The sequence below is a fragment of the Delphinus delphis genome, chromosome 11, assembly GCF_949987515.2.
Source record: "Delphinus delphis chromosome 11, mDelDel1.2, whole genome shotgun sequence".
Taxonomy (NCBI): domain Eukaryota; kingdom Metazoa; phylum Chordata; class Mammalia; order Artiodactyla; family Delphinidae; genus Delphinus; species Delphinus delphis.
This window is the reverse complement of record NC_082693.1, coordinates 7,166,492-7,192,544: the sequence shown is the minus strand read 5'-3', so window position 1 is coordinate 7,192,544 and position 26,053 is coordinate 7,166,492. Positions and strand designations below refer to the sequence as shown.

Genomic DNA, 26,053 nt, shown 5'->3' with positions numbered 1-26,053 from the left:
GTCGGGGAAGTTCTGCATGCCGCACAGCGTGGCAAAAAAAAAAAAAGGAGAAAGGCCCGGGGGTAAGGGGTGCCCCAGGGAAACATTTCACAGGAGCCACGAAAGTGAAGCAAAGAGGAGCAGCCCCTTATTTTATCCAGGAGACAAACTCATGCCAACCCTCTGCCTTATCGTTCCATCTTAGAAGTAGAATTCAGAGACAAGGTGGTTGTCATGAGGGAGAAGTATTAACTTGTTTATTTGAATTAAAAAATGAGGTTAGACCTCTTTTGACAGAAAGTGATCAAGCTGATTGGTTTGCCATTTAGATCACAAGGCAGACGTTTTCCATGTGTACTTAAAGCACACCTTCGATATACATGTTTAAAAACACATCATTTGCTGTTGTTTAAACTTACAGACACAGATGCAGAGAACGAACGTACAGATACCAAGGGGGAAGGTTGGGGGTGGGAGGAATTGGGAGATTGGGATTGACACGTATACGCTGTTGAGACCATGTATAAAGTAGACAACTAATGAGAACCTGCAGTACAGCACCGGGAACTCTACTCAGTGCTCTGTGGTGACCTAAATGGGAAGGAAATCCAAATAAGAGGGGGTATGTGTATATGTACTGCTGATTCACTTTGCAGTACAGTAGAAACTAACACAACATTGTAAAGCAACTGTACTCCAATAAAAATTAATTAAAAGCAAAACTTATAAACGTTAGATGGCAACTTACAAATGTGAGAAGGCATCTATATTTTTTCAGAATTCTTTCAGGGGCTATTCCATCAAAAAACTTTGAAGGGGCTTCCCTGGTGGCACAGTGGTTGAGAGTCCGCCTGCCGATGCAGGGGACACGGGTTCGTGCCCCGGTCCGGGAAGATCCCACATGCCGCGGAGCGGCTGGGCCCGTGAGCCGTGGCCGCTGAGCCTGCGCATCTGGGGCCTGTGCCCCGCAACGGGAGAGGCCACAACAGTGAGAGGCCTGCGTACCGCAAAAAAAAAAAAAAAAAAAGTTTGAAGACCATTGTAGGGGCTTAGCCACCTTTAATTTATCCCTTTCCATCATACCCCCCGTTCCAGTCATTCCTCCTGATTTTTTTTTCCTATTATATCAATTTCAGACTCTGCCTGGTTTTCCAAACCTTCCTGGCCCTTCTTATGGTCAAGCTGGTCTTGTGAAGTGACTGTTCCATGCTGTTTCCTACCACCGTGTCTTTAGTACATAATTCTCCTGCCCATTCCTTATTTCTTCTCTTTTCATCCTAACTGCTGTGTTCATTATTGACCTCTCCTCTAACCTCTACAACATTGGCTATTCCATGCAATTAGCATTTATAGAACATTGTTGCTTGATTTTCTTTTCTCTCTAAAAAGCTCCTTAAGAGTCTAAAAGCATCTCTTACACTCTACCACATTCTCCTTTTGCCTAATGCATTGCTGACCACTTAATGGATGCTCTATAAATATTTTACTGACTGCCTAGAATACAGTATTTGTTCATTCATTCTTTTATTCTTTCCTCCATTCAACAAATGTTTTTGAGACCTTTTTTGTACCAGGAAAAGACCGTTTCTGTACCAGGAAAAGACCTTTTTTGTACAAGGTACTTGTGGTACAGCAGGGGAAAAAAAGAGACAAAAATCCTTGCCTTCAAAGACTGATAAATAAGTAGAATACATTGTATGTGAAAGAGTAATAAGTGTTGAGGGGAAATAGAAAAATGAAGTAAGAAAGAAGAACAGGAAGTGTGTGTTGGTGGCATAGAGGGTGGGGTGAGTGTGTGCAGTTTTGGATACTATGAAGGCCTCACTGATAAGGTGACATTTTAGTAAAAATCAGAAGGGCTGGAGGGACTTGAGCTTATCTGTGAAAGAGCATCCCAGGCAAGGAACCTATTAATGTGAAGTCTCTAAGGTTGCACCTGGCAGGCATTCCAGGAAGGGCAGCCGAGAGTAAGAGATGAGTCAGACAAAGGTGGGGGAGTGATGAACAGATCAGTCTGGTAGGTTCTGGTTGGACTTTGGCTTTTGCTGAGTGAGACTGAAGGCCTGTGGGGCGATTAGTCAGGAGGTGACTGTAATAGTACAGGCCAGAGGGACTTCCCTGGTGGCACAGTGGTTAAGAATCCATCTGCCAATGCAGGGTTCGAGCCCTGGTCCAGGAAGATCCCACATGCTGCAGAGCAACGAAGCCGTGCACCACAACTACTGAGCCTGCGCTCTAGAGCCCGTGAGCCACAACTACTGCAGCCCGAGCGCCTAGAGCCCGTGCTCCGCAACAAGAGAAACCACTGCAAGGAGAAGCCCGCGCACCACGGTGAAGAGTAGCTCCCCGCTCGCCGCAACTAGAGAAAGCCTGCGTGCAGCAACAAAGACCCAACGCAGCCAAAAATAAATAAAAATTTCAGAAAATACTATAAAAAATTTTTTAAATGGTACAGGCCAGAGATGGCGTTGACCTGGACCAGGGGAAGAAGTGGTCAAATTCCGGGTTCACTTTGAAGGTAGAACAGAGTTTGCTGACAGACTGGTTGCAGGGGGAGGGTGGGGTTCAGGAAGGATGAGAAGGTCGCAGAGCTACAGCCTCGAGTGAGCAGAAAGGTGAGTTGGCGTTTGCTGAAATGAGGAAGCCAGGGGAGGAGCAGGCTTTGTGAGGGAGATGTGTCAGCAGTTCCGTTTGACACCTGTTAAATTTGAGATATCCGTTAGGCGTGCACCCAGTCCACGTTGTACACGAGTGTGAAGAACAAATTTGGGAGCCATCAGCAAACAGATGGTATTTAAAGCCATGTGGCTGGATGAGATCGCCGGGCACTTCTCTGTTAAAGCAGAGGTTGAAGCAGTCTCACAGTTATTGAGTATCTAATATGCACCAGGCTTAATATATGAACCCAAACCTAGATACTCATTTTACTGATGAAACTGAGGACCAAAGAAAATTATCTCATCAACCAGCCTGAGGGAGCAGCTAGTAAGTAGCAGAACCGGGATTCAAACTGAGATCTGTCTCAACTCCAGAGTTCGTGTTCTTCTAACCATACAGTGCCTTAATTTAATAGTACGTTGCATTTTAGAAAAAATGCTCTTGGCAAACCATAATCAGTATCCTTATAAAATAAATATGCTGTGACTCTTCTTTTGAAATGAAGATGGGAAGGAAATCCCTTAGTCATTTGTCACATGGAATGGAGATTAGATTCAGAAGCCCTGATACCCACTTTCACCAGAACTTCTCAGTTAAGGCCTGCTTTACAAACTCCCTGTAACTTTATGTGAATGTGTGTGTGTGTGTGTGTGTGTGTAATTTTTGTGACCACTTACAGTATTTTAGGCTGTGCTAACTACTTTATATGCATTATCTCCTTTAGTCCTTACAACAACTCATTGAGGCAGGTACTGTCCCCATTTTACAGATGAGGAAACTGACGCTCAACATCAAATGGCTATTAAGTGTCAATTACTGTTGGTCAACCAATCAAAAAATGAAGTACACAGGATAGTGTGCTGTGGGAGATCCAAAGGTAGAGGAGGACTTTAGGAAAAGAGATTGTGAACATGTGTTAATTTTAAGATAAAACGAGAATGTAAGGAATGGGAATTTGTTGTATACAATGATTTGCCAAATGAGAGTCTTCGCCCTAAGTGACACTTGAACTGGGTTTCCGAGAATGGGTAGGACTCCACTGGGTAGAGGAGTGGTTGGAGAAGGTGTCCCACCCAAAGGCATTGGCACAAGCGAAGGTCTAGAGATGAAAGACACAAGATATATTTGAGCAAAAACTAGCATATCAGTCACCTGGAGCAGGGAGATAGAGGCTTTAACCGGAAATGTAGTTTAGAAGATAGACCTTGAATCTTCGGCTTGGGAACTGGTACTGTGTTGAGTAGTCAGCTGGAGTCGTTGATGTTTTCTGAGCAGGGGTTACAGGAAGAGCCCTCTGGTGGAGGATTGTTGGAGGATGAGGCTGCAGGCAGAGGTGAGGTCACGGCAAGAGTTGAAGGGGGAGTGCTTGAGGGCCTTCCCTGCAGATGTAGCACAGGAAAGGAGGGGCTGTGACGGTGGCGAGAAACACTGGAAAGGAGGAATCAACAGGATTTGGTGGCTATAGGTATAGGGAACCAAGGAGAGGGAAGAGGCAAAGACAACTTCAAGCCTTTGAATGTAGTTGTGTGGCCTGGAGAACGGTAACACCATTAACAAACAAAAGAAGCCAAGAGAAGACTGATTCGGGGGAAAGTCCATGTTGTAGTCACACAGAGTTTGAGATGGTATGTGATATCAAACGGAAAATGCCCAGCCAGGAAGTAGGAAATGGGGAACTGAAACTTGAGAAGTCAGGATTAAAGATGTGGACCTGTCTTTGGCGTAAAGATCATATTAAGTTACATGAGAGTGGATGGAGTTTCCAGAGGACAGTATAGCAAGAATAGCAGGGCTTCCCTGGTGGCGCAGTGGTTGAGAGTCCGCCTGCCGATGCAGGGGACGCGGGATCGTGCCCCGGTCCGGGAAGATCCCACATGCCGCGGAGCGGCTGGGCCCGTGAGCCACGGCCACAGAACCTGCGCGTCCGGAGCCTGTGCTCTGCAACGAGAGAGGCCACGGCAGTGAGAGGCCCACATGCGGCAAAAAAAAAAAAAGAATAGCAGAGGACCAGGGCTGACTCCTGGAGGTCAGCTGTATTCAGAAGCCAGAGAAAAGCCTTGGGTGAAAGAGACAAAGAAAGAGAGGTTGGCGCGATCTACTTGAATTGCGTCACCACGCTTGGCCAAGGCAAAGCTCAAAGCAAGCACAATGAATGAAAAGTAAACATTTAGGAACTTTTGTAGCCACTCCATAGTGCCACATCATCCAAGCCCATGACTTTGTATTTTACAAAAGTATTGGTCCACAACGCATGGGAAATTTTGAAAACTGGTCTATACCACTGACCAAGAAGGGCTAGTCAGAGGATAAAAGAGCCAAGAGGTCCACTCCTAAGTATATACCCGAGAGAACTGAAAACATACACCACACCAAAAGTTGTACAGGAATGTCCATAGCAGCCTTATTCTTAATACCCCAAAAGTGGAAACAACCCAGATGTCCATCAACTGATGATTGGGTAAATGAAGTATGGTCTGTCCAAACAAAAGAATATTATTCAGCCATAAAAAATAACGACATACTAGGGCTTCCCTGGTGGCGCAGTGGTTAAGAATCCGCCTACCAATGCAGGGAATGCGGGTTCAAGCCCTGGTCCGGGAAGATCCCACATGCCACGGAGCAACTAAGCCCGCGAGCCACAACTACTGAGCCCGCGCACCACAACCACTGAAGCCCACATGCCCCAACTACTGAAGCCCACGCACCTAGAGCCCGTGCTCTGCAACAAGAGAAGCCACCGCAATGAGAAGCCCGCGCACCGCAACGAAGAGTAGCCCCCGCTCGCCACAACTAGAGAAAGCCCGCGCACGGCAATGAAGACCCAACACAGCCAAAAATAAATTTAAAAAAAATGAAATTTAAAAAAAAAGAACACCAGCAAATCCTGGCACCAAGAAGATAAATGTTGATACACTGTTGTGTGAAAAAACTAGGATACATGAGTACACAGGTTGTGATCATAAGTTTAAAAAAAAAGTTATGGGAAGAAAGACTAAAAGGACATAAGCTAATATATAACATGATTATCCATTTACTTATTCACTTAAATAATTGAGCACTTTATGTATGACACTCATCTAAGCCTTGCAGAGTTAACCAAACTCACAACTATATCGCCAGTGATAAACTAACTGCAACTTATGATTGAAAAGTAAGGGGAATTCCCAGGGGGTCCAATGGTTAGGACTCCAGGCTTTCACTGCCGAGGGCACAGTTTCGATCCCTGGTCAGGGAACTAAGATTCCCGCAAGCCACGTGGCCAAAAAAAGAGAAAAAAAGTAAGAATTGCAGCAGCTGTAAACCATGACCAACTCAGAACACTGATTATGCAATGATAGACTGGGTAAAGTGTCCTTCCAAAAAACAGTAGGGATCCCAACTCCTCGCACACACGCTACTGCAGTAGGAAGGTTGCCAAGCACATCAGCCAGACTTCTTGATGGGACACTGAATGTGGGTCTGTAGTAAAACCAGGGAACATGCTAATTTTGGTTGAGGAATAACGAACGTTGTTGGCCCTTTTTCATTCAGTAAGCAACCCTTGGCCGTGCGTCATCAGTTCATGGCCCATCAGGAGATCCCCTGTAGGTCAGTCAAGCCCCGGGACCATACTCTAAATCACGGCTTGAGAAGACATTTTCCCAGTGTACCTAGCTGGATTTATAACTTGGTCGATGCCCATTACGTAAGGAGTACCTACATGTGTCCTGTAACTGCTATGCAACTGTATAGGCCGTCAGCAACCCCAGTTTGTAGCCAGGAATAATTTATATTTATCCTCTTAACAATCTGACTGAGGGACTTCCCCAGTGGTCCAGTGGTTAGGACTCCACGCTTCCACTGCAGGGGGCGTGGGTTCGATCCCTGGTCAGGGAACTAAGATCCCACATGCCGGGCGGCCAAAAAAAGAAAGAAAGAAAAAAGAATCCGACTGATAATACTCTGCTAGTGATGAAATTATTATAGGTCATAAAGGTGTAAAATGGTGTTTCTGGGCACCCTGAATCCCTTCTATCATTTAAGGAAAATGCAAGAGAAAATTCCTAGCAATATTTAATAAGCCAAAAATGAAACCTAGTCTTCAGACCCAGTTTGTATTGCCTCAATATAAAATACCTTCAGTTTTAAATTGGTATTTACAAAGAGACTTCTTTTGATAATTGGGGATACTGTTATTGTCTTTGTAGACATCCACATAATGCCTATGTTTTCCTCTCTGGGCTGAGTTTCATGCCAGATCGACTTCCAAAACAAACCTGGGAGGACGCCAGGCACGAGTAACCCTCTCCTGCTCTTCTCCCCCTCCAGGTTACCCTTTGGCTTTGTTTTACCGGCATTACCTTTTCTACAAGGACAGCTACCTCATCCACCTCTTCCACGCCTTTACAGGCCTCTCGATTGCTTATTATAACTTCGGTGAGTGAACAGAGCACTGCGATTACAGGGAACCTCGGAAGGAACAGACCTGAACAAAACTTCCTGGAGAGAATTTGATGGGGAGGGAAGTTGTGATGCTCTGGTAGCAGAGGGTTTGTATGGGCAGGGACACAAGCTTAACTTCTCCCTTCACACACATTCCCCTCCCCGGTAAAAGCATGTTGAGAATGGGTGCCCTTACCAGACACCGTCAACAGAGAAGCACCAACAACAGAGAAGCACCAACAACAGAGAAGCACCAACAACAGAGAAGCACCAGTTTGTCTCTGCTGTGGCTGGAACTGGCCGACAGACCCAAGCAGTCCCCTCAGGAGCGTCCCGTAGGCCCGAAGTTCAGCAATACAGCAACTCCCTGGCGGTCCTTTCTATTTATACAGTTCATTTCCTTCCCTTCCTCCAAAACATGAGGCTATTAAAAAAGAAGAAAAATCCTAATACCAATATGTATACCCTTTGTGTTTAGAAGTCTCAGGAAGGGTGGGAATGCAGAAAAAAAAAACAGGCAAAACTTTGCTCTCTCCTCCGCATCCAGGAATCCAGCTCTACCACTCCCTGCTATGCGTCGTGCTTCAGTTCCTCATCCTCCGGCTGATGGGCCGCACCATCACTGCCGTCCTCACTACCTTTTGCTTCCAGATGGTAAACGTCTTTCCCTGGGCAGCTCAGGTCACAGCTGACAGCAGTTGGGGGCGGGGAGGATGGAGACTGTGGTGTAGAGGAAGCCGTGGACTGGGAGAGCCAGTTTCTAATCCTTTCTCCCCACGACACTTGGCAGTGTGGCTCTGGGTCACTTGCCAGAAGCCCCAGGTGTTTCATCTGCAGGCTGCAGTGACGATGCTTCACCCACCTCAAGGACGGGGTGCCGGCCGTCCTTTGTGCATAGGACTGTGCCACTGGGGTTCTTTGAGTCTGACCAGATTAGCCCAGCTGTTCATGAGGGAAGTCACTTAAAGGCAAGGCAGAAAATCCACGTAGAATGAGCCACAGAGTGTAAGCGTTGAGGACGTCTCTTCCCCTTTACAGGTTCAGTTTCTAGACCAGGAGAAAGGAAAAGTGAAAAGAATACATTGGATTTCAGAGCAGGGAGAAAATAAATCAGAGCAATGGTAGAATAAATATTTGCCGCTCTCCTAGGCCTACCTTCTTGCCGGATACTATTACACAGCCACTGGCAACTACGATATCAAGTGGACAATGCCACATTGTGTCCTGACCTTGAAGCTGATCGGTGAGTGGTGGGGCCCTGCCTTCCCCGTTGACACCCAGGCTCCTCTCTTCAGACCTTAGGCTTACCCCGGGCCCTGCCCCGTGTGCTCCTGGCCATGTCCCGTGTCCCCTCCCTCCTCTCCACCCACACCTTCTCTCTCTGCTCAGGTCTCGTCATCGACTACTATGACGGAGGGAAAGATCAAGTAAGTACGCCTCCCTCCACAGAGACGTGAAGGAGTTTAACCAGAGGGAAGGAGGACGGCTGTTGTTATCCCCGTGCCCTCATGCCCGCCCGTGTGGTCGCCGTTTCCGGCCGCACTGATCAAGGACCGACAAGTCTAATTGCCCGGGTCCAGCTCTAGCTCAGAGTCCAGAGATCAGGGCCAGCAAGGCATTGGGAAGAGCAGCAGCCGGCCTAGGCCGAGCTGCGCCTGCGCGTGCCCATTACCCCCGAAGCACTGACTCTTCTCCGTGCTGTCATCCCCTCAGAGAGGCTCTATTTGAAGAACCTGGATCACTGGGGACGAGGGTGGGGAGCCCTCAGACTGGCTCTTGGGTCCTGAACCATTCGTTCTCTTCTCGGCATAGAAATCCCTGTCCTCTGAGCAACAGAAATACGCCATACGGGGTGTCCCTTCCCTGCTGGAGGTTGCTGGCTTCTCCTACTTCTATGGGGCCTTCTTGGTGGGGCCCCAGTTCTCAATGAACCACTACATGAAGCTGGTGCAGGGACAGCTGACTGACCTACCAGGCAAGATACCAAACAGGTAACGGCCCCCTTCGGTCAGGGCGTCTGCGTAGGCGTCTCACCCGACAAAAAGCCACTTCTGAAGTGACTTCCTGCAGGCCGGCCGGCTGCATTCTCTGGCCTGGGCCTGGCTCACGGCCTGTGACGGGCGCTCCGTGCCTGCTCGCTGCAGGAAGGGGGCCCTTTTCAGCTTGGGTCACTTCCCGCCATCCCTCCCGACCCTGTAGTACAAACAATAAAAATTCACTTTTATGCCATAGATTTTGCCTGAACCAGTCACGTCCCTGCCTTTAACACTCACTTTCCCAGTTTAAAAATACTGTTAAAAAATAATAATAATACTGTTAAATATATCAAAATCTATATATATAAATATATCTCACAGTAGAAGATTGATAAGTTACCAGGAAAATCCCTTTGTGGAGAACTTGTCCAGCCTGCGTTTGAGCATTGATCCAGCCAGGACAGGAGGGAGCAGATCCAAAACCGGTCCTTCCCCATCTCTGCATCGGGCTTTCAGTCCCGATGTAGCCCAAGCACATGGGGGAGCCTTCGAGGTCCACGGGACCCCCGAGGGCGAGCACCCCAGATTCCCCAGCCCGCCCCCTCGTTGCCCCACCCCCACCCCAGAACTCGCAGGGTCTGCACACTCCATCCTCATGTCCGGCCCTAAGGCTGCGCTCACTCTGGGAAGCTGCTCCCTCGTGAAGGTCGGAGGGCGAAGGGAGGGGCCTCTGCCCGTGGTGACCCTGCTTGTTCCTTTCCAGCACCGTACCTGCTCTCAAGCGCCTGAGTCTGGGCCTTGTCTACCTAGTGGGCTACACCCTGCTCAGCCAGCACATCACAGAAGACTATCTCCTCACTGACGACTACGAAGTGAGTGCTTCCTGAACAGCAGCAGTGCGACTGCGCCAGAGATAGACAGTGGCCAGGCCAGGAGCCCGTAGATAGCCGAGAAGTGGGTAACACCACCTACAAACGCGTGTTGGTTTTGCTCTAGATCTGAGAGTTGGTGTCAATGCCAGCCGGGCCGGGACCCGTTCATCAGCCAGCACTGAACGACCTTCGCGGGCACAGGGCTGTGCCAGGTGCACTTCAGCACCCCTGACCTTCCCCCAGCGGCTCGAGCTCGCCCTCTTACAGCCAGGCGGCTCGAGCCCCGCTCCGGCCCAGGCAGACCAGGGCTCTAGGAGCTCAGGACCCAGGGAGGGGGAGTGCTGGCTCAGGCTCCGTCCCGGCTCTGGGGAGGTTGGTCTCCTTCAGCTGACGTCGAACGTGGATGTGAAAGTCCCCCAGCACTAGTGTCCCAGGTGCCCGGCTCTGTAGGAGAGGAGTTGAGGACAGCACTGTCTGAGGGCGTCTCCGAGGGGGCTCCCTGCTGGGTCCCCTTGGCCTCTTGCAAAGCAGTTAGGCAGACTGTCGGGGGGACACGGGGTAGTAGTCAGCCACACGTGTGAGGACGGGGAGCACGGGGGCCCCTCCTGGCCTGGCGGTGTCCCTAATGCTCGTGCCTTCTCTCCTGTCAAGAACCGCAGCTTCTGGTTCCGCTGCCTGTACATGCTGGTCTGGGGCAAGGTTGTGCTGTACAAATACGTCGCCTGTTGGCTGGTCACGGTAAGGAGAGAGGGCCCAGGGCCGCAGCGAGACGAGCTGCAGGCTGGGTGCGGCGCAGAGCAGCGGGGTCGCTTACGCCGTGGCTCCCTCAGGAAGGCGTGTGCATCCTGACGGGGCTGGGCTTCCACGGCCTTGACGAGCTCGGGAGGGCCAAGTGGGACACCTGCGCCAACATGAAGGTGTGGCTCTTTGAGACAGACCCCCGCTTCACGGGCACCATCGCCTCTTTCAACATCAACACCAACGCCTGGGTGGCCCGGTAAGCGCCCAGCCGGGGAGGTCGCACGTCACTTCCTCCAGCTTTCCCCACTTCGGGGGGCCCCCCCATCAGTCACTCTCACACCCCCAGCCACACCCACTTTTGTCCCCAACCCAACCCCCCCAAACCGTCCCTGTCTTTTTTTTTTGGCTGCATTGGGTCTTCGTTGCTGCGCGGGCTTTCTCCAGTTGCGGCGAGCGGGGGCTACTCTTCGTTGTGGTGCGCGGGCTTCTCACTGCGGTGGCTTCTCCTGTTGCGGAGCACGGGCACTAGGCGCGCAGGCTTTGGTAGCTGTGACACCTGGGCTCAATAGTTGTGGCTCACGGGCTCTAGAGCTCAGGCTCAGTAGTTGTGGCGCATGGGCCTAGTTGCTCCGCAGCATGTGGGATCTTCCCGGACCAGGGCTGGAACCCGTGTCCCCTGCATTGGCAGGCGGATTCTTAACCACTGTACCACAGGGAAGTCCCATCCCTGTCATTTTTGAAGGACAGAAACAAGGCATACATGGCCTCAAGTGCTGGGTTTTCACCCCACTTCTGCCGCCAGCCTTATGTTCACAAACACTTCCTCAGTCCCACGCGTGGGGGCACTGTCAGCAGTGTGGGTGCAGGGCCTGCCCCGCTCACCGCTGCAGCCTCGGCACCAGGCGCCTGGCAGGCCCTCCGTCACTACCCGTCGTACCAGGTGGGGCCCCAGCTGAGCCTTACGTCTATTTTCTGTCTAAACCGTGACTCGTCAGCTTCACTGCCTTTCATTCTAAAGTGATCGGAAGGGCTTCCCTGGTGGCGCAGTGGTTAAGAATCCGCCTGCCAATGCAGGGGACACGGGTTCCAGCCCTGGTCCGGGAAGATCCCACATGCCTCAGAGCAACTAAGCCCATGCACCACAACTACTGAGCCTGCGCTCTAGAGCCCGCGAGCCACAACTACTGAAGCCCGCGCGCCTAGAGCCCATGCTCCGCAACAAGCCACTGCAGTGAGAAGCCCGCGCACCGCAAGTAAGAGTAGCCCCCGCTCGCCGCAACTAGAAAAAGCCCGTGCGGAGCAACGAAGACCCAGTGCAGCCATAAATAAATAAAGTGATCGGAGGGCACTGCCTCCCCTCCCCCAGGGGGCCCTGTGGGAGCAGCCGCCACCCCTGCACCCCTAAGGGCTCCAAGAACCCAGAGGCAGGATGGATCTGAGTCTCATCCTTTCTCACCCTTCTCTCTAGTTACTTCTTCAAACGACTCAAGTTCCTTGGAAATAAACAACTGTCCCAGGGCCTCTCACTGCTGTTCTTGTCCCTCTGGCACGGCCTCCACTCAGGGTACCTGGTCTGCTTTCAGATGGAATTCCTCATCGTTATTGTGGAAAGACAGGTAAACCTTAAGGGTGGTGGATGAAAGGGGCCTGAGAAGGGGTAAGGCGCTGAGCCCTCTCCCCTTCCTCCACAGGCTGCCAGCCTGATTCAAGACAGCCCAGCCCTGAGCAGCCTGGCCTCCGTCAGGGTCCTGCAGCCCCTCTACTATCTGGTGCAGCAGACCATCCACTGGCTCTTCATGGGTTACTCGATGACTGCCTTCTGCCTCTTCACGTGGGACAAATGGCTGAAGGTACACGAGGGCCTGCCTGCCAGGAGGGGAGGGAGCCACTGAAACCTCAGGCAGTGGGGCTGAATCCAGGCCCTCTGTCTACCGCGGTGGCCTGTATCCCTCCACAGGTGTATAAATCCGTCTATTTCCTTGGCCACGTCTTCTTCTTGAGTCTACTATTCACATTGCCTTATGTGCGCAAAGCACTGGTGCCGAGGAAAGAGAAGTTAAAGAAAATGGAATAATCTATTTCCCTGGTAAGATCCCTCCAGCTGAGCTGAAACTACCGGGTTACAGAAGAGAGCAACAGACTGGGGCAGGGGTAGTACTGGAGATGCGGGGGGAACCTCACGGGGCCTGCCTTCCAGGAAGCACAGCATGGGGCACTGACTGCCCTGAGGCGCGACCGGAGGGAGCTGGAAGGGCTGCAGACCGGGGACTAGGAGGCGAGACCAACCTGCCCGCCCGCCTTCTCCCCTTGCAGGTGGCCCAGAGCAGGACTGGTGCAGAAACGACTCGCCTCCCTTTCCACAGCACTCCTTCGTCCCAGAGCACAGAGAACCAGAAGCCAGGGTGCGGGAAGACGGGGCTCCCCCAGCTGTGCCTCTGCTGCCGGCCACGTCTCCATCTGGGGCCAAAGGGGAGACTCTCGTGGGAGGAGTAGAGGGGCCCGTTGTCTCCCCTCTGGGCTCCCCCATGCACGTTGCCTTATCTCTCCCCCTCTAGCCAGGAATCTGTTGTGGTTTTCTTCTGCCAATTTATTATGATGATTGTATATGTGCCGCTACCTCCGCCCCCCCCATGGGGGGAGGGGAGGGGCACAGCCCCACCTGCTCCACTTTTCTACCTAGGATTGTACCAGATAAAGTCACCTCAGTGTGTTGTTTTTCACTTCTAGCGCGCCTGACTGCCTTCTTTCAGACACAGCCCTCCACATCTGCCATGGCTGAAATCAGGGCTCCCTCCTTTAGGGCACAAAGCCCACCTGCGAAGCCCAGGGCCAAACTGCAGACACTGTAACCTCATATGTCTTCCTGAGTCTGAGGGGTTACGCCAGGTCACACCATCAGAGGCTGCTGAGCTTAGGAATCCCCAAAGCACAACTAGGTTTGCAAGAACAATGTTTATAAGATAAACAAATAGCAGGTGTACAGCCCGGACCCACGCAAACCCCGGTCTCGGTGCAGGAAGGGGGTCTTGCGGCAGTCAGCTGGGCACCGGGGCGGGGAAGCAATGTCCACAGTCTCTGTGTCAGGTTAGGGTGCTTCTGTCAGATGACGCCCCACGCTTCTTCAAAGGCTGTGGTGAGCTTTGCACAGGTGAGGGCAGCAGAGAGTGGGTAGTTGCTGATGGACACCATCTTCTCTGTGTACTCCACATCTAGCTGGGGAGAGAGCAGCCGGTCAGCCGGCTCTGTCACTCCGTCACAGGTTCAGCCCTTGTCTAGGGCAGGAAAACTACCATTTCCCAGTGCTGTTTAATACCAGTGTGAGCAAAGGACGGAGACGGCCCTGGCTTTGACCATGCCACATATGCCAGCATTCCTCAAAGGATGCGCCCTGGGGGCAGGAAATGGAAGCTTCATCTGTCCCCAACTTATAAGGACAAGGATCATCAAAACACTAAGTGCTCCTGGGATTCTGTCCTGAGCTTCAGCTCCGGGAAGAATCTAAGAGCTGAGCCCAGGCCTTACCCTGCCGTGGGCAAAGGCCCCCACCACAAAGACAACAGGGTCGCCGCTGGGCACCAGCTCCCGCACATCGCCGACAACCGGGGCGGAAAAAGAAGTGCCGATTTTCATGCACCCAACCGGGAAGTGATGTGACACTGGATTCTTAATCACCTAAAGAAAGACAGAAAAATCAGCCCCAGACACACTCCCAGAGCACTACCTCCAACTAGTAGCTGTCAACACCTCACCTTCAAGAGCTTCTGGGGGCCATCAGCTGCTCGAACGCTGAGTTTGTGTAAAAGCTGAACTAGGGCAGAAAAAAGAGTTCAGAGCTAGCCAGAGAGCCTGCCTCTATGCCCAGTAACTTAACCAGGAAGAACCTCAGGTGAGGCGAGCTCCACACGCCCTGCGTGTCTACACGACTGAAACGTCATGGCCAAGCAGCTGTCGAGCACATCACTGGTTGTGTGGTGACAGGCCCCCTCCCTGCTCCTCAGCCAGGAACCCACGCGGGCTGTACCCACTGTGCGTGGGGAGAAAGCGCAGACCCCCTGTTCTGGAATCAGCCACATGTGCCCCTCCCCCACTTAAAAATGCCACACTTAATTTATCCCTTTGCCTCTCGCTTCATCACTACTGCCAAGTTTAAGTCCTAAGGCTTCTATCTCACCCATGAGGCCACAGAAGCGGTCAAAGGTTCTGGGAATTCGAGTCTGGGGGTTCACTTCAATCAGCACATTCTTCTGCGTGTGGATATAAACCTGTAGCAAGCCAGCCCGGTTCAGGGGACTGTCCATCAGCATCAGTAAACTCTGAGGGAGGCGGAGACCAAGGCACGGTTAAGACTGAAGAGAAGTCACACGCAGCTGCCTTACCTTCCATACAGAGGCACGGGGGCCTGAGCCCTGTCCCTGGAGTTACCTGGTGAGCTATGTCTGGTCTCACTTCCCCAGGGTCCCGTCCGTTCTTCAACAACATGGACTTGTGCTTGTCACAGTTGAGCAGCTCATACGTCTTCCCCACCTGACGAACAGGGAACAAGGTCAAGAGCAACATAAGCTTTTACCTGGAACAGCGGTTCTCAGGTGGTCCCCAACCAGCAACATCTGGAAACCTGTTAGACAGTCACATTCTCATGTCCACTCCAGACCTACTAAATCAGACACACGGTGTGCGGCCCTGAAAACCGTCCAGGGGATTACTGTGTGGCCACGTCCTCCCCCCACACCCCATCCCATAACTGGTCTTGGCGGGAAAAGGGAGGAAGAGTGCAGCCTGTGATTCCACAGGATCTAAACTGCATTGAATTTTTTAAAATTTATTTATTTTTGGCTGCGCTGGGTCTTTGTTGCTGCGCACAGGTGTTCTCTAGTTGCAGCGAGCGGGGGCTGCTCTTCATTGCGGTGTGCCGGCTTCTCACTGCGGCGGCTTCTCTTGTTGCGGAGCACAGGCTCTAGGCGCGTGGGCTTCAGTAGTTGTGGCTCGCGGGCTCTGGAGCGCAGGCTCAGTAGTTGTGGTGCACGGGCTTAGTTGCTCCGTGGCACATGGGATCTTCCCGGACCAGGACTCGAACCCGTGTCCCCTGCATTGGCAGGCAGATTCTTAACCACTGTGCCACCAGGGAAGTCCCTAAACTAGATTTAATTTTAAAACCTATGGGTATTAGGCAAAGCCAGTGAGGGATTCTGGAACCAGGCAGAAGTGAGGTTAATGAGCAAGACTGAATGCTTGTTTATCACAAAAGCATTATGTAGACACTGGGCAAAACATACGCGGTCACTACCCTCAGGTTGCTTAAAACAAACATGCACAAAGAACTGCAAATCTGAGCAGGAAGAAATGTGAAAATTCTAATGAGGCAAGAGGTAGTTTAACCAAGGAACGTTCTCATAAGTAAAACAAAGAGGGGTGGTTCCAATTTTAAGGCATGTGAGCAACCGCTAAAAGAAACAACTGCAAATCAGAGCCCTGAGGAGCATTATAGGGTGGTCAATAAGAAGTTTAAAAACATACCAGTAGGGCTTCCCTGGTGGCGCAGTGGTTGAGAATCCTCCTGCTAATGCAGGCGACACAGGTTCGAGCCCTGGTCTGGGAGGATCCCACATGCCGCGGACCAACTGGGCCCGTGAGCCACAACTACTGAGCCTGCGGGTCTGGAGCCTGTGCTCTGCAACAAGAGGCCGCAACAGTGAGAGGTTCGTGCACCGCGATGAAGAGTGGCCCCCGCTCGCTGCAACTGGAGAAAGCCCTTGCACAGAAACGAAGACACAACACAGCCAAAGATAAATAAATAAATTTATTAAAAAAAAATACGTAGCTTTCCAAGTACTCTATTAAAAGACTTAAAAAAAATAAATTAAAAAAAATAAAAACATACCAGTAAGTACAAACACAGGTTTCGAAAAGGCCAAGTTTTTATGTATCAACACAACATTTGTATGTCCGGCAACATCTTGAGATATGACTCCAAAAAGTTTGGGGGAAGAGGCATATAGATTTTGAAATTAACTGAGTAACTGAAATAACAAGAATGTCACAGAGAGTAAAACAAAGGACCAAGAACTAAGTCCATGGGACACTCTTAGTTATAGAAGAAAAAGAACCTCTTGAATAGAAGAATCTAGTTTTGACCCATTAGTAAGTTATAACCAGGGTTTTCGTTCTCTTAATGGAACAGAATAGAAAACATCAGAGTACTTCAAGTATAGTCATGGTAAGTAAAGCCTTATGGAACTTTCGGCTTCGTATAATTAAGTACGCATACTGGCTCACGATGTAATTTTTTTTATTGTGGGCTGTGGTTAATAAGCTTGAAAACCACTAACTAGAATAATCAGAGAATGAATACCATGTGTAATTCTGTAATAGGCACTGGAGATACAAGAATTTTTAAAACCTTATTCTCTGTCCTCATTATAGCCTTCTAGTGGAAGAGACAAACTAAACAAGCACATGAGTACTTAATGCGAATTGTGATAAACATTACGAAGGAAAACTAAACGGTTCACTAAAGAATTATGAGGACCTGATTTATACCAGGAAGGGAGTCATTTCTATGGGAAAGTAACATTTAACCTAATAACTGAAAAATGAGTAGCCTAATAGGCTCAATAATTGTTAAATGAATCAACATTAAGTAGGAATTAATAAAGCAAAGAGTCGAGTAAAGGGTGCTTGCAGTTAAACAACATTATCTGCAATGACCTTAAGGTATAAGAGAACGTAGTGCTTTCAAAGAGCTTAAAGAAGGCCAGTGAGGTTGGAGTACGAAGAATAAATGGAGTGACTTCCCTGGTGGTGCAGTGGATAAGACCCTGTGCTCCCAACACAGGGTTCGATCCCTGGTCAGGGAACTAGATCCCACATGCATGCTGCAACTAAGAGTTCGCATGCCACAACTAAGGAGCCCTGGAGCCGCAACTAAGGAGCCCGCCTGCCCCAACTAAGACCCAGCACAACCAAATTAATTAATTTTTTAAAGGGGGGGATATACGTATACATATAGCTGATTCACTTCATTGTACAGCAGAAACTAACACAACATTGTAAAGCAATTACACTCTAATAAAAAATAAACAATTTTTAAAAATTGAAAAAGAATAAATGGAGAGTGCAGGCCCAGATGAGGCTTGCAGAAGCAAGAGGTATCAGCACAAAGAAGACAAAAGCTAACAGTATGGAAGATTTCAACCAGCTGTGGAGTCCATCACCCTTGGAGTACCATTAATGACAACTGGCCTAATTTATTCCGGAGCATGCTCTAGGAACTTTAATTTGCCCACAACCTTTTCAACTTCCTAATAAGTAACCTGAATCAAGAATAATAATAACAACTATTTCCAAGTGACAGAAATTATTCTAAACCCTTTCCACATCTTAACTCCTTTAATCCTTCCAACAGCCCAGTAAAATAGGTACTACTGTCATCCCCACAGATATGAAGAAATGAAGTGGTTAAGTGATGCTCAGAATTAATAGCCTGGGGAGACAGCGGCAATGAAGTGAGAGATGAATATATGAACCTATAATTAGGTTAGAAATATCAATTATAGAAGAAAATGAAAGGAAACCTGATGAGCTGCTCGTTTGAAAAAAGAAAACAGTTTTCTAAACTGCAAGCTTTATAAAGTGCCATAGTGGTTGAGGAAGAAAAGCTGGAACTGAATTGCACTCGGATTACTATGGCAAGGTACTATTAAAGCACTTTCATTACAGTCCCCCTGCAAAGTATTAACCCCCGCTTTACAAACTAAGGACAAACTTGTTTTCTCAAAATCACACACTTGAAATTAGTGTAAGAACCAAGATTAAAATCCGGGTCTGGCTTCTAAACCAGTGCTATTTCTTCTGGCCCTACTCACTGAACAAGTTTAGTTCTAAACAGTATGAGAAACAATATCATAAAGAATGAGAACACTGCACAAATTTTTAAGACGGGGAACTGCCGGATTTTTTCGGGAGAAGAGTCCAATGATAAGTAAAAATAAAGATGTGAAAGTATTAATGATAATCTGGTCCAGGCAGTGTTTTGAAATGTACAGATTATAAATCTATTATAATTATAATAATATAATTATATTTATAATATAAATTTATATAATTTATAATTATGATAATATAATTATATTTATAATATAAATTTATATAATTTATAATTATAATAATATAATTATATTTATAATATAAATTTATATAATATAATATAAATTTATAATATAAATATAATATAAATTATAATTATAATATAAAGGAGAGTGACAGACACCTTTCAACGTATTAAGACATTAAGTCCTTACAAATAAAAGGGTGGGAAGACTGAGCTGCAGTAACTACCTTTCCCCTCTATCTAGTAAGCTTGTCTTGGGATAAAGCGGGACGACGCGATGGACGAAACCCCTTCCCCTTAGACGACTCGGGGGTTGGGGATGGGGTTAGGGTTACCATAGAATCCTAGTAAATCAATCGGAAGCAAGCATGTGACGGCTGCAATGGGATTCAAGGGCAAAGAAAACGAGCACTGCCGACCCGTGTTAAAGGAAGAGACAGTCGATTAGGCCACTCTTTCTCCAAAGCATGTTTCACCTGTCTCCGCTTTCTCCATCCACTTTGAGCCCATCACCCTCACCCAACCTGTTCCCATCCTATCGATCTACTACTAGCTCTTCACCCCCTAGTCCGAAACTACCTTGACTGTCTCCAGACTGGCCCCTTCCAGCACCACAATGAGCCTACGGCCTCCGATCTTGCTTCCCACCCCGAGTCGGGGCCGCTTGGGCGTCACAGCATCCCAGTCCTCTTCCTGCTCCGCGGCGCGCCGCTCACGAGGTTGGAATCCACCACCGGGCGCTGCCATCTTGCAACCGGACCGGAAATTGTGTAACGTCCTTAAACTAGGGCCTCGCTCTCGCCCCAAATGCAAGCTTCCTTCCGTCTGCCATTTTGAAAGTGGGCGCTCGGAAATGGCGACGGCTGGCTGCAGATGCTCCCGAAGCCGCTCTGGGAGGGCAGGGTTCCAGAAAGGGGAGGGAACTTCCAGAGGCGTGCTTCCTGTGCCGCAAGCTCGGGTCCGCCGTAGGCTGGGGGGAGAGTTTAGAAGGGAACGCACTTCCGGTGCCCTTTCTCCCGCGAGCACCTGGAGCCGGACCCTCGTGTGGAGAGTGCGATCCGTAAACTGGAGAGCTGTAGAGGCGGGCCGGCACCCCCTTCGGACCACTGGTGCCGCCGGCCTCAGGACCGAACATGGCCCAGAACTTGAAGGACTTAGCGGGACGGCTGCCCTCCGGGCCCCGGGGCATGGGCACGGCGCTGAAGCTGCTGCTGGGGGCCGGCGCCGTGGCCTACGGCGTCCGCGAGTCGGTGTTCACCGGTGAGCAACCTCAGCCTGCCCTCCGGACTCCGCCCGACCTTCCCGGACCCCTGCCCAGCCCCGCCAGGTCCCCGCGCTCACCCAGCCCCTCACCCCGCCCCACCAGAGGCTGGCACGTACTCTGAGCCCGGCCTGGGCTGACCCCTACTCCTCTCCCTGCAGTGGAAGGAGGGCACAGAGCCATTTTCTTTAATCGGATCGGAGGTGTGCAGCAGGACACCATTCTGGCCGAGGGCCTTCACTTCAGGTAATGGCGGGCAGAGCGGACTGACCCTGACCCTTCACCCTTGAACGCCGACCCACCTATGGCTGTGGGAGGACTTTCAGCGGGATTCCGCGCCGCTCTTTACTCTCCTCACCCCATCTCCCAGAACAGTGCGTGCTGGCCACATCTTCAGGAGCACATACTGTTGTTCTCCGGAGGGAAAAGAGAATTTCTTTTTGACCGTGGTCATTAAGAGGAGGAGCAGGCCAAGAAACACGTGGTGAAGGAAAACCGGACAAAACTAGGGAAACGGTAGTATCCTAATCCCTGTCCCTGTTCCCTCCCCTCCAGGATCCCCTGGTTCCAGTACCCCATCATCTATGACATTCGCGCCAGACCCCGAAAAATTTCCTCCCCCACAGGCTCCAAAGGTAGGTCTGGGTGGGCACTGGGGTGCCACTGGCAGTAAACAAGGGAGCCTAGCCAGAGACTAGGCAAGATGGGAGTGTCAGATCTCTTGGGCCTTCATTTCCACCTTTGCAAACAAGCTAAAATAAAGGTACCTGCTTCTGGAGTTCAAGGAGTACATTCTGGACACGCTGTGTGTTTGTACATTTTTCAACTGTTCCTCCCCCTTAACGTGAACTCGGTGAGAGCATTGTTTGTCCTTTGTCTTAGTCACTGCCTAGAACAAAGCTTTGTTTTAAAATCTTTCTTTTAATTCTTTGACTCATTAATCTACTGGTGTGCTCTGTCCTGGGGAAACTTGGCTGCACTTTTCACTGGTGCACCTGTTCCCTCCTAGACCATTCACAGAAGCTGTGCCTTTGAGATTCCCCAGACCAACCCTTACACACACACACACACACACACACACACACACACACACACGTTCACAATGAGGCAAGTAGCTCACCTGTAACGTACTGTTCTGCACGATTTTTAGTGCAGGTTGCTTAATATTCCCGAAACCCTAGGCCCTAAGAAATCAAGGATTCACAAAACACCATCTCTGTTCTCAAGTCCTTACAGTCTAGTTCAGGATTATGGTACAGTGTAACAGAGCCTAAAGTAGAGTAGCGAAAAGAAAGGTCAGCTTTACTGGAGGAGGGTTGTGGGTAGAGAAGACTTGACAGTGGACAAGGACGCATTTGGTCTGTGCCGAATCACTCTTCTCCCCGCGGGGCAGTTCCGGACCACAGGGCATTGCCCTGGGTAAAGAGAGAAGCCAGAGGAGAAAATGCTTGGGGAGGGAGGCTTTGCTAGGAAGCCAGGTGAGGCCCCCGTGGCCTTGCCCAGCCACTGCTAACCTCACGCTTAGACCTGCAGATGGTGAACATCTCCCTGCGGGTGCTGTCCAGACCCAACGCCGCGGAGCTTCCCAGCATGTACCAGCGCCTGGGGCTGGATTACGAGGAGCGCGTGTTGCCATCCATCGTCAACGAGGTGCTCAAGAGCGTGGTGGCCAAGTTCAACGCCTCCCAGCTGATCACCCAGCGGGCCCAGGTCTGGCTCTGGCTCCCATCACCATCTGCGTAGCATCAGCATTTCCCTCCTAGGCCCAGCACACTGGGTGTTAGGAAAGGGTAGTGACCCGAGGTCCGTTGCCCCCAAAAAGCTGTGCAGATGGCCACCGTGGGAAACAAGGAGAGCCAAGATTGGAGCTCGATAGCAGTTAGTGTCGGGCTGCATGGGAGAAAAGTGGTCCAGGCGTGTGTGTGGGGTTAGTACAGCGTGGAGGAGTCAGCGTGACCCAAGTCCTTCCCAGCTCAACTGGCCTAACGAGGAACTAAGAAGGGGTTAGCGCACTTTCTGCAGTTCTCCGGAGATCTGGGATTCTGACGATCACAGAAGCACGCCTTCCTTTCAGTTCTCCAGTCCCCTCAACGCCCCTCTCTCCTCCCCCCGGCCACCAGGTGTCCTTGTTGATCCGACGGGAGCTGACAGAGAGGGCCAAGGACTTCAGCCTCATACTGGATGACGTAGCCATCACTGAGCTGAGCTTTAGCCGAGAATACACAGCTGCTGTAGAAGCTAAACAAGTGGGTGAGTCGCAAGGGGAGTCAGGCAGGGGTTTCTGAGGAAACAGGAGGAGGGACGGGGTTCCTGACACCTTACCTCTGTGACCCCGGTTCTCTCCCGCTACAGCCCAGCAGGAGGCCCAGCGGGCCCAGTTCCTGGTGGAAAAAGCGAAGCAGGAACAGCGGCAGAAGATCGTGCAGGCCGAGGGTGAGGCTGAGGCCGCCAAGATGATATCCTTCTGCTGCAGAGCTCTCAGCCCAGCCCCTGGAACACTCTGCTTCCCACCCGGCCCCGTGGGCTGGCTGATGAGACTAAGGCGAATGCGAACCGTGCTCTCTGACCCCTGGGGGGTTGGGGTGCCGGGTGGGATCTGAAGTCTCAGTGGGGCACCTGAGGCCTGGCTCCTCGCTGTAAGGCAGATCAATAGCACTGCTGGCCTTGCCTCCATCTGTGCTGCTGCCTCCTGTTCCCGGCAGCTGCCTGCGGGGAGGCCTACAGGTAGGGGCAAAGTAGGGCTGGGCACGAGCCACCTGAGCGCAACCTTGGATCTGACAGCCCAGAGGACGGCTGAGTGAGCTGAGTCATAGGGTGCAGCCCCAGCTGAGATCTGGCCTTGTGTGAACCCTTAACCCCACCCTGCTCACCTGGGAGAAGCTCTGGGCAAGAACCCAGGCTACATCAAGCTGCGCAAGATTCGGGCAGCCCAGAACATCTCCAAGACGGTGAGTGTGAGCTCAAGGCCGCCTTGAGGGGGGAAGGTGTTTCTACACATTGAAATGAGGGAATTAGGGTCTTGCGTGTTCGGATTTCTATTCAAACTGGCTTCTCTGACACTCCTCCTCCCATCGAAAATGGTGTCCCCTGGGCGCCCCTGACCTTTTGTTCATGCCTCTTGTGGACCTAATGCATCACAGTTGCTCGCTGCTCTGGATCCTTGTGTGAGCGCAGAAACCGTGGCTGTCACATCACCACTTCGCTGTTCGTAACCCACACGTGTTCCACCAGTGGTTACTGAATTGCAAGGGCAGGAATCAAGGTCTTTTTTGCTTGGTACAAACATCCATCTTACTTTCTGCCCTGTAGATCGCCACATCACAGAATCGTGTCTTTCTCACTGCTGACAACCTTGTGCTGAACCTACAGGATGAAAGTTTCACCCGGTGAGAGGCATGGCCTTCAGGTGGGGTGTTGACACAGAACAAGGGCTGGAGTCTGGCCACCTGGGCTCTGGCGCCCGTTACCAGCTTACTCGTGTGACCCTTGAAAACACCATGTCTCTGAACCGCTTAGAAAAGTGGGTGGTTGACAATTCCTAACTTGAATCTCACAGGATTGATTTTATGCGATCCAGTGGGATTATGCACGTAAAAAGCACTTTAATTGTAAAGTTTTTAAGTGAAAAGTGGTAAAAGATGATACTGGCTGTTCTTCCTCGGGAGCTGCTCTGGGGCACGGAAGGATGCTGGGAAAGCAGGGGTGAGAAATGGCAGTGGCCAGGGAGCAAGTCTTCTTCCCAGAGCCTGAGATTCCGGGCTTCCAGCGTACTTGTCTTTTTCCCTTGGGAGCGGAGGAGGGTTTAGAGTTGGGTGGGGCATGAAACTGTCAAGTCACATGTACCTTTCTCTTGTCGTTCTGTGTTTCCTGTTCATCTGGTGACCTGGCGTCCACAGGGGAAGGTAAGTTGATGGTGCATCCTTGTTTCTGTGGGGTCCTGCCTTTTCCCCACCACATCACCTTTCTCACCTCCCCACCCACACATTCAGGGAGGAGGGTAGTTGAGGAGGGAGTGGCCCGAGGTGCTCTGCCTCTCACAGGTACGTCCCCCCCAATAATGTCACCGTCTGTCTCATTTCCACAGTGACAGCCTCATCAAGGGTAAGAAATGAACTGCTGAACAAGAACTCCACCCTCAGGGAGGAAGTGGATCTTTTTCTTCCCCGGTTTTTGAGGAGCCAGCTTGGGGCCCTACCCCGCCCCCACCGTCAAGTGATGGTCCCTCTGCATCTGTCCTCCCAGCCCTTCTCGGGTGAACAAAGACTGACCATTTTCAGGGGAGTGACTTTCCTCCCTGTGTCGGCCAGAGGTGTTGGGACTGTGTGATTTCCTGCAGGGTTGGTTCCTCCCTCGTGGTCAGAAGCAACAACCACCACCCCAGAGATTCTCAATAAATGTTTATTACTTAATCCGAAGTCAAAGCCTCTGGTGTCTGAACTGGGCTGGGGAGGCACGCATGCGCACGCTCACACCGAGCACTCCTGGGTCCTTCTTCGTCTCTTCCAGCAGGGGGCGCGAGGACACCGGCCGGGGCAGGTAGGGAGAGCCGGGGCCGGTAGGGAGAGCCGGGGCCTGCCGCTCTCACCCTGGAAGCCCTCAGAGCCGGATCCAGAACAGGACCCAGGGTGGGAACTGCGAGTCCTGGAGTCCGAGGCCAGCTGCACTCCCCACCCCACCCTCCTAAACCGCATCAGCCCTTTGCTTACCAACATCTCCTTTTTTAAAGGCTGGAGCAGCTGTGGCTTTGCTGAGCTAGACCAAAAATCTGATGACCCCAACAGGAGCTGCTTCCTTGGTACCAGGGCTCCATGCAGCTGTGGGGAGACCACTTGTGCTCATCAGGGGGTTTACGTGTTCAGACGGCTGGCGGACCGTGTCGCCTGCTGCAGGCTACCCACACTTCAGTCTCTCAGTCAGGGCTCGACCTCTGGAGGTGGGCTCTTCACTCCCACAGCCCTGGGCCCCCCAACGGGACAGGCGCCTCGTCCCTTCCCGGCGCCGCCCTCACTGAGGGTCGTCGGGCGGTAGAGAAACGAGGCCGCTGGCTGTGCCCACGTGCCACCCCAGCCGTGCCGGGGCGAAAGTGTAGGTAGGAATCCTGGAATTCTTAGTGGTGGGGTTAGAGGGCAGAGGGCCTGGGTTCGCCTTCAGCTGCTTCGGTTTTTGAAGAAAGTAGATTAACTGTCCCCTGCTCTGCAGGTTGTCATGAAAGGGACGGGGAGACCAAGCAGATGTGGCCGCCCCAGCCCTGAGGAACTGGAAGCCCAAGGTGAGAGGTGAATGCGCAGAACGAGTCCGCCCAAGTCCCATCCGCATTTTATTTCCTTCGCATTCCCGAGGCAGGAGGAGGATGGAGGTGCCCAGAGAACCAACGTGTTCCCAAGTCCCGCTGCGTCTCCGAGGCAGCCATTTTGTCTCCTCCCATTGTTTACCTTTCCTAGAGACTTAACCCCCCCTCCCCAAGGGTAAAGGTCAGAGGTTGCTGGTCTGGAGGCCTCCGTGGTCTTCAGGGCTCCGTGAAGGTCATTGCCGAGGGCGCCGGCCGGGGGCCATCTTTACCAGACAGTGTTAGGAGCTTCAGCATTAGACCATCCAACACTGTGCTGGAAGATGGACCCAGAGCCGGCCACAGGCGTCAGGGCTGAAGCCGGCCGTCGCTCCAAGGACCCTGGCCGCAGGCCAGCTGAGGTCTATTGAAAGTCTGCGAGCCAATCCCCAGCGCAGGGTCAAGCTGTGGGTTCTGGGTCCTCCAGATGACAAATCACACTGGGTTGGGGGAGGGGCTGGGGCCATTGTGTCCCTTCCGTGGGCAACCAGCCAACAGCCAACCGAGGGCCACCTCTTTCTCAGCACCCTCTGCTCAAGAGGAAGGGGCCTCCAGGGCTGGGGGAGGCTCGGGAGTGGGCGGCACGGCCAGCTGGGTGCTGGGGGCCCGGGGCGGTGGGCGTCGCTGGCACGGGGCAGGGGCCTCCATCATTACCCGGCAGTATTAGAGACTCTCAACCAGCACCCAAACACTGCTGGGTAAGACGGGGGC

The 26,053-nt window shown here is 51.4% G+C and overlaps 3 protein-coding genes and 1 non-coding gene across 5 annotated transcripts in view; 3 read left to right on the top strand and 1 right to left on the bottom strand.

The window, feature by feature from the left end:
- Positions 1-13,368, top strand: part of LPCAT3 (lysophosphatidylcholine acyltransferase 3) — a 29,834-nt gene extending 16,466 nt beyond the window's left edge. The window contains exons 2-13 of the mRNA XM_060024238.1: positions 6,946-7,053; positions 7,607-7,713; positions 8,209-8,302; positions 8,449-8,486; positions 8,872-9,050; positions 9,799-9,907; positions 10,559-10,645; positions 10,738-10,904; positions 12,117-12,264; positions 12,340-12,498; positions 12,606-12,734; positions 12,962-13,368. Of these exons, the coding sequence (XP_059880221.1) occupies positions 6,946-7,053; positions 7,607-7,713; positions 8,209-8,302; positions 8,449-8,486; positions 8,872-9,050; positions 9,799-9,907; positions 10,559-10,645; positions 10,738-10,904; positions 12,117-12,264; positions 12,340-12,498; positions 12,606-12,722 (1,313 nt within the window). The 3' untranslated portion in view covers positions 12,723-12,734; positions 12,962-13,368. The remainder of the gene's footprint in view (positions 1-6,945; positions 7,054-7,606; positions 7,714-8,208; positions 8,303-8,448; positions 8,487-8,871; positions 9,051-9,798; positions 9,908-10,558; positions 10,646-10,737; positions 10,905-12,116; positions 12,265-12,339; positions 12,499-12,605; positions 12,735-12,961) is intronic.
- Positions 13,369-13,581: 213 nt separating this feature from the next.
- Positions 13,582-19,570, bottom strand: EMG1 (EMG1 N1-specific pseudouridine methyltransferase). Of its 2 annotated transcripts, none has more exons than XM_060024240.1 (6): positions 19,335-19,570; positions 15,071-15,172; positions 14,820-14,961; positions 14,398-14,456; positions 14,171-14,320; positions 13,582-13,857 (listed from the first exon to the last, which is right to left on the bottom strand). In XM_060024240.1, exons 1-6 carry the CDS (start codon positions 19,500-19,502, stop codon positions 13,729-13,731), a joined length of 750 nt encoding a protein of 249 aa, XP_059880223.1. In that variant the 5' UTR covers positions 19,503-19,570; the 3' UTR covers positions 13,582-13,728. The 2 variants fall into 2 exon arrangements, with proteins under 2 accessions (XP_059880223.1, XP_059880224.1); XM_060024241.1 differs by having other exon boundaries at positions 13,582-13,861; positions 19,335-19,566.
- Positions 19,571-19,736: 166 nt separating this feature from the next.
- Positions 19,737-24,269, top strand: PHB2 (prohibitin 2). The gene is made up of 8 exons (XM_060024239.1): positions 19,737-20,015; positions 20,178-20,262; positions 20,572-20,651; positions 21,542-21,726; positions 22,137-22,266; positions 22,369-22,472; positions 22,887-22,964; positions 23,326-24,269. The coding sequence occupies exons 1-8, from the start codon at positions 19,889-19,891 to the stop codon at positions 23,404-23,406; spliced, it is 870 nt and encodes a 289-aa protein (XP_059880222.1). The 5' UTR covers positions 19,737-19,888; the 3' UTR covers positions 23,407-24,269.
- LOC132434655 (small nucleolar RNA U89) lies at positions 22,541-22,796 on the top strand. Its single transcript, XR_009521372.1, has one exon. It is a non-coding gene; the product is annotated as a small nucleolar RNA U89 (small nucleolar RNA).
- Positions 24,270-26,053: the final 1,784 nt, after the last annotated feature.

Excerpts from the sequence above, each read along its gene's own strand:
- EMG1 (XM_060024240.1), bottom strand. The coding sequence starts at position 19,502 with ATGGCAGCGCCCGGTGGTGGATTCCAACCTCGTGAGCGGCGCGCCGCG. Across the intron at positions 14,457-14,819 it reads CCGCTTCTGTGGCCTCATGG|TTCAGCTTTTACACAAACTC; the intron begins GTGAGATAGAAG and ends TTTCTGCCCTAG. Across the intron at positions 13,858-14,170 it reads GGGCCTTTGCCCACGGCAGG|ATGTGGAGTACACAGAGAAG; the intron begins GTAAGGCCTGGG and ends CTCCCCAGCTAG.
- PHB2 (XM_060024239.1), top strand. The coding sequence starts at position 19,889 with ATGGCCCAGAACTTGAAGGACTTAGCGGGACGGCTGCCCTCCGGGCCC. Across the intron at positions 21,727-22,136 it reads TGATCACCCAGCGGGCCCAG|GTGTCCTTGTTGATCCGACG; the intron begins GTCTGGCTCTGG and ends CCCGGCCACCAG. Across the intron at positions 22,965-23,325 it reads CCCAGAACATCTCCAAGACG|ATCGCCACATCACAGAATCG; the intron begins GTGAGTGTGAGC and ends TCTGCCCTGTAG.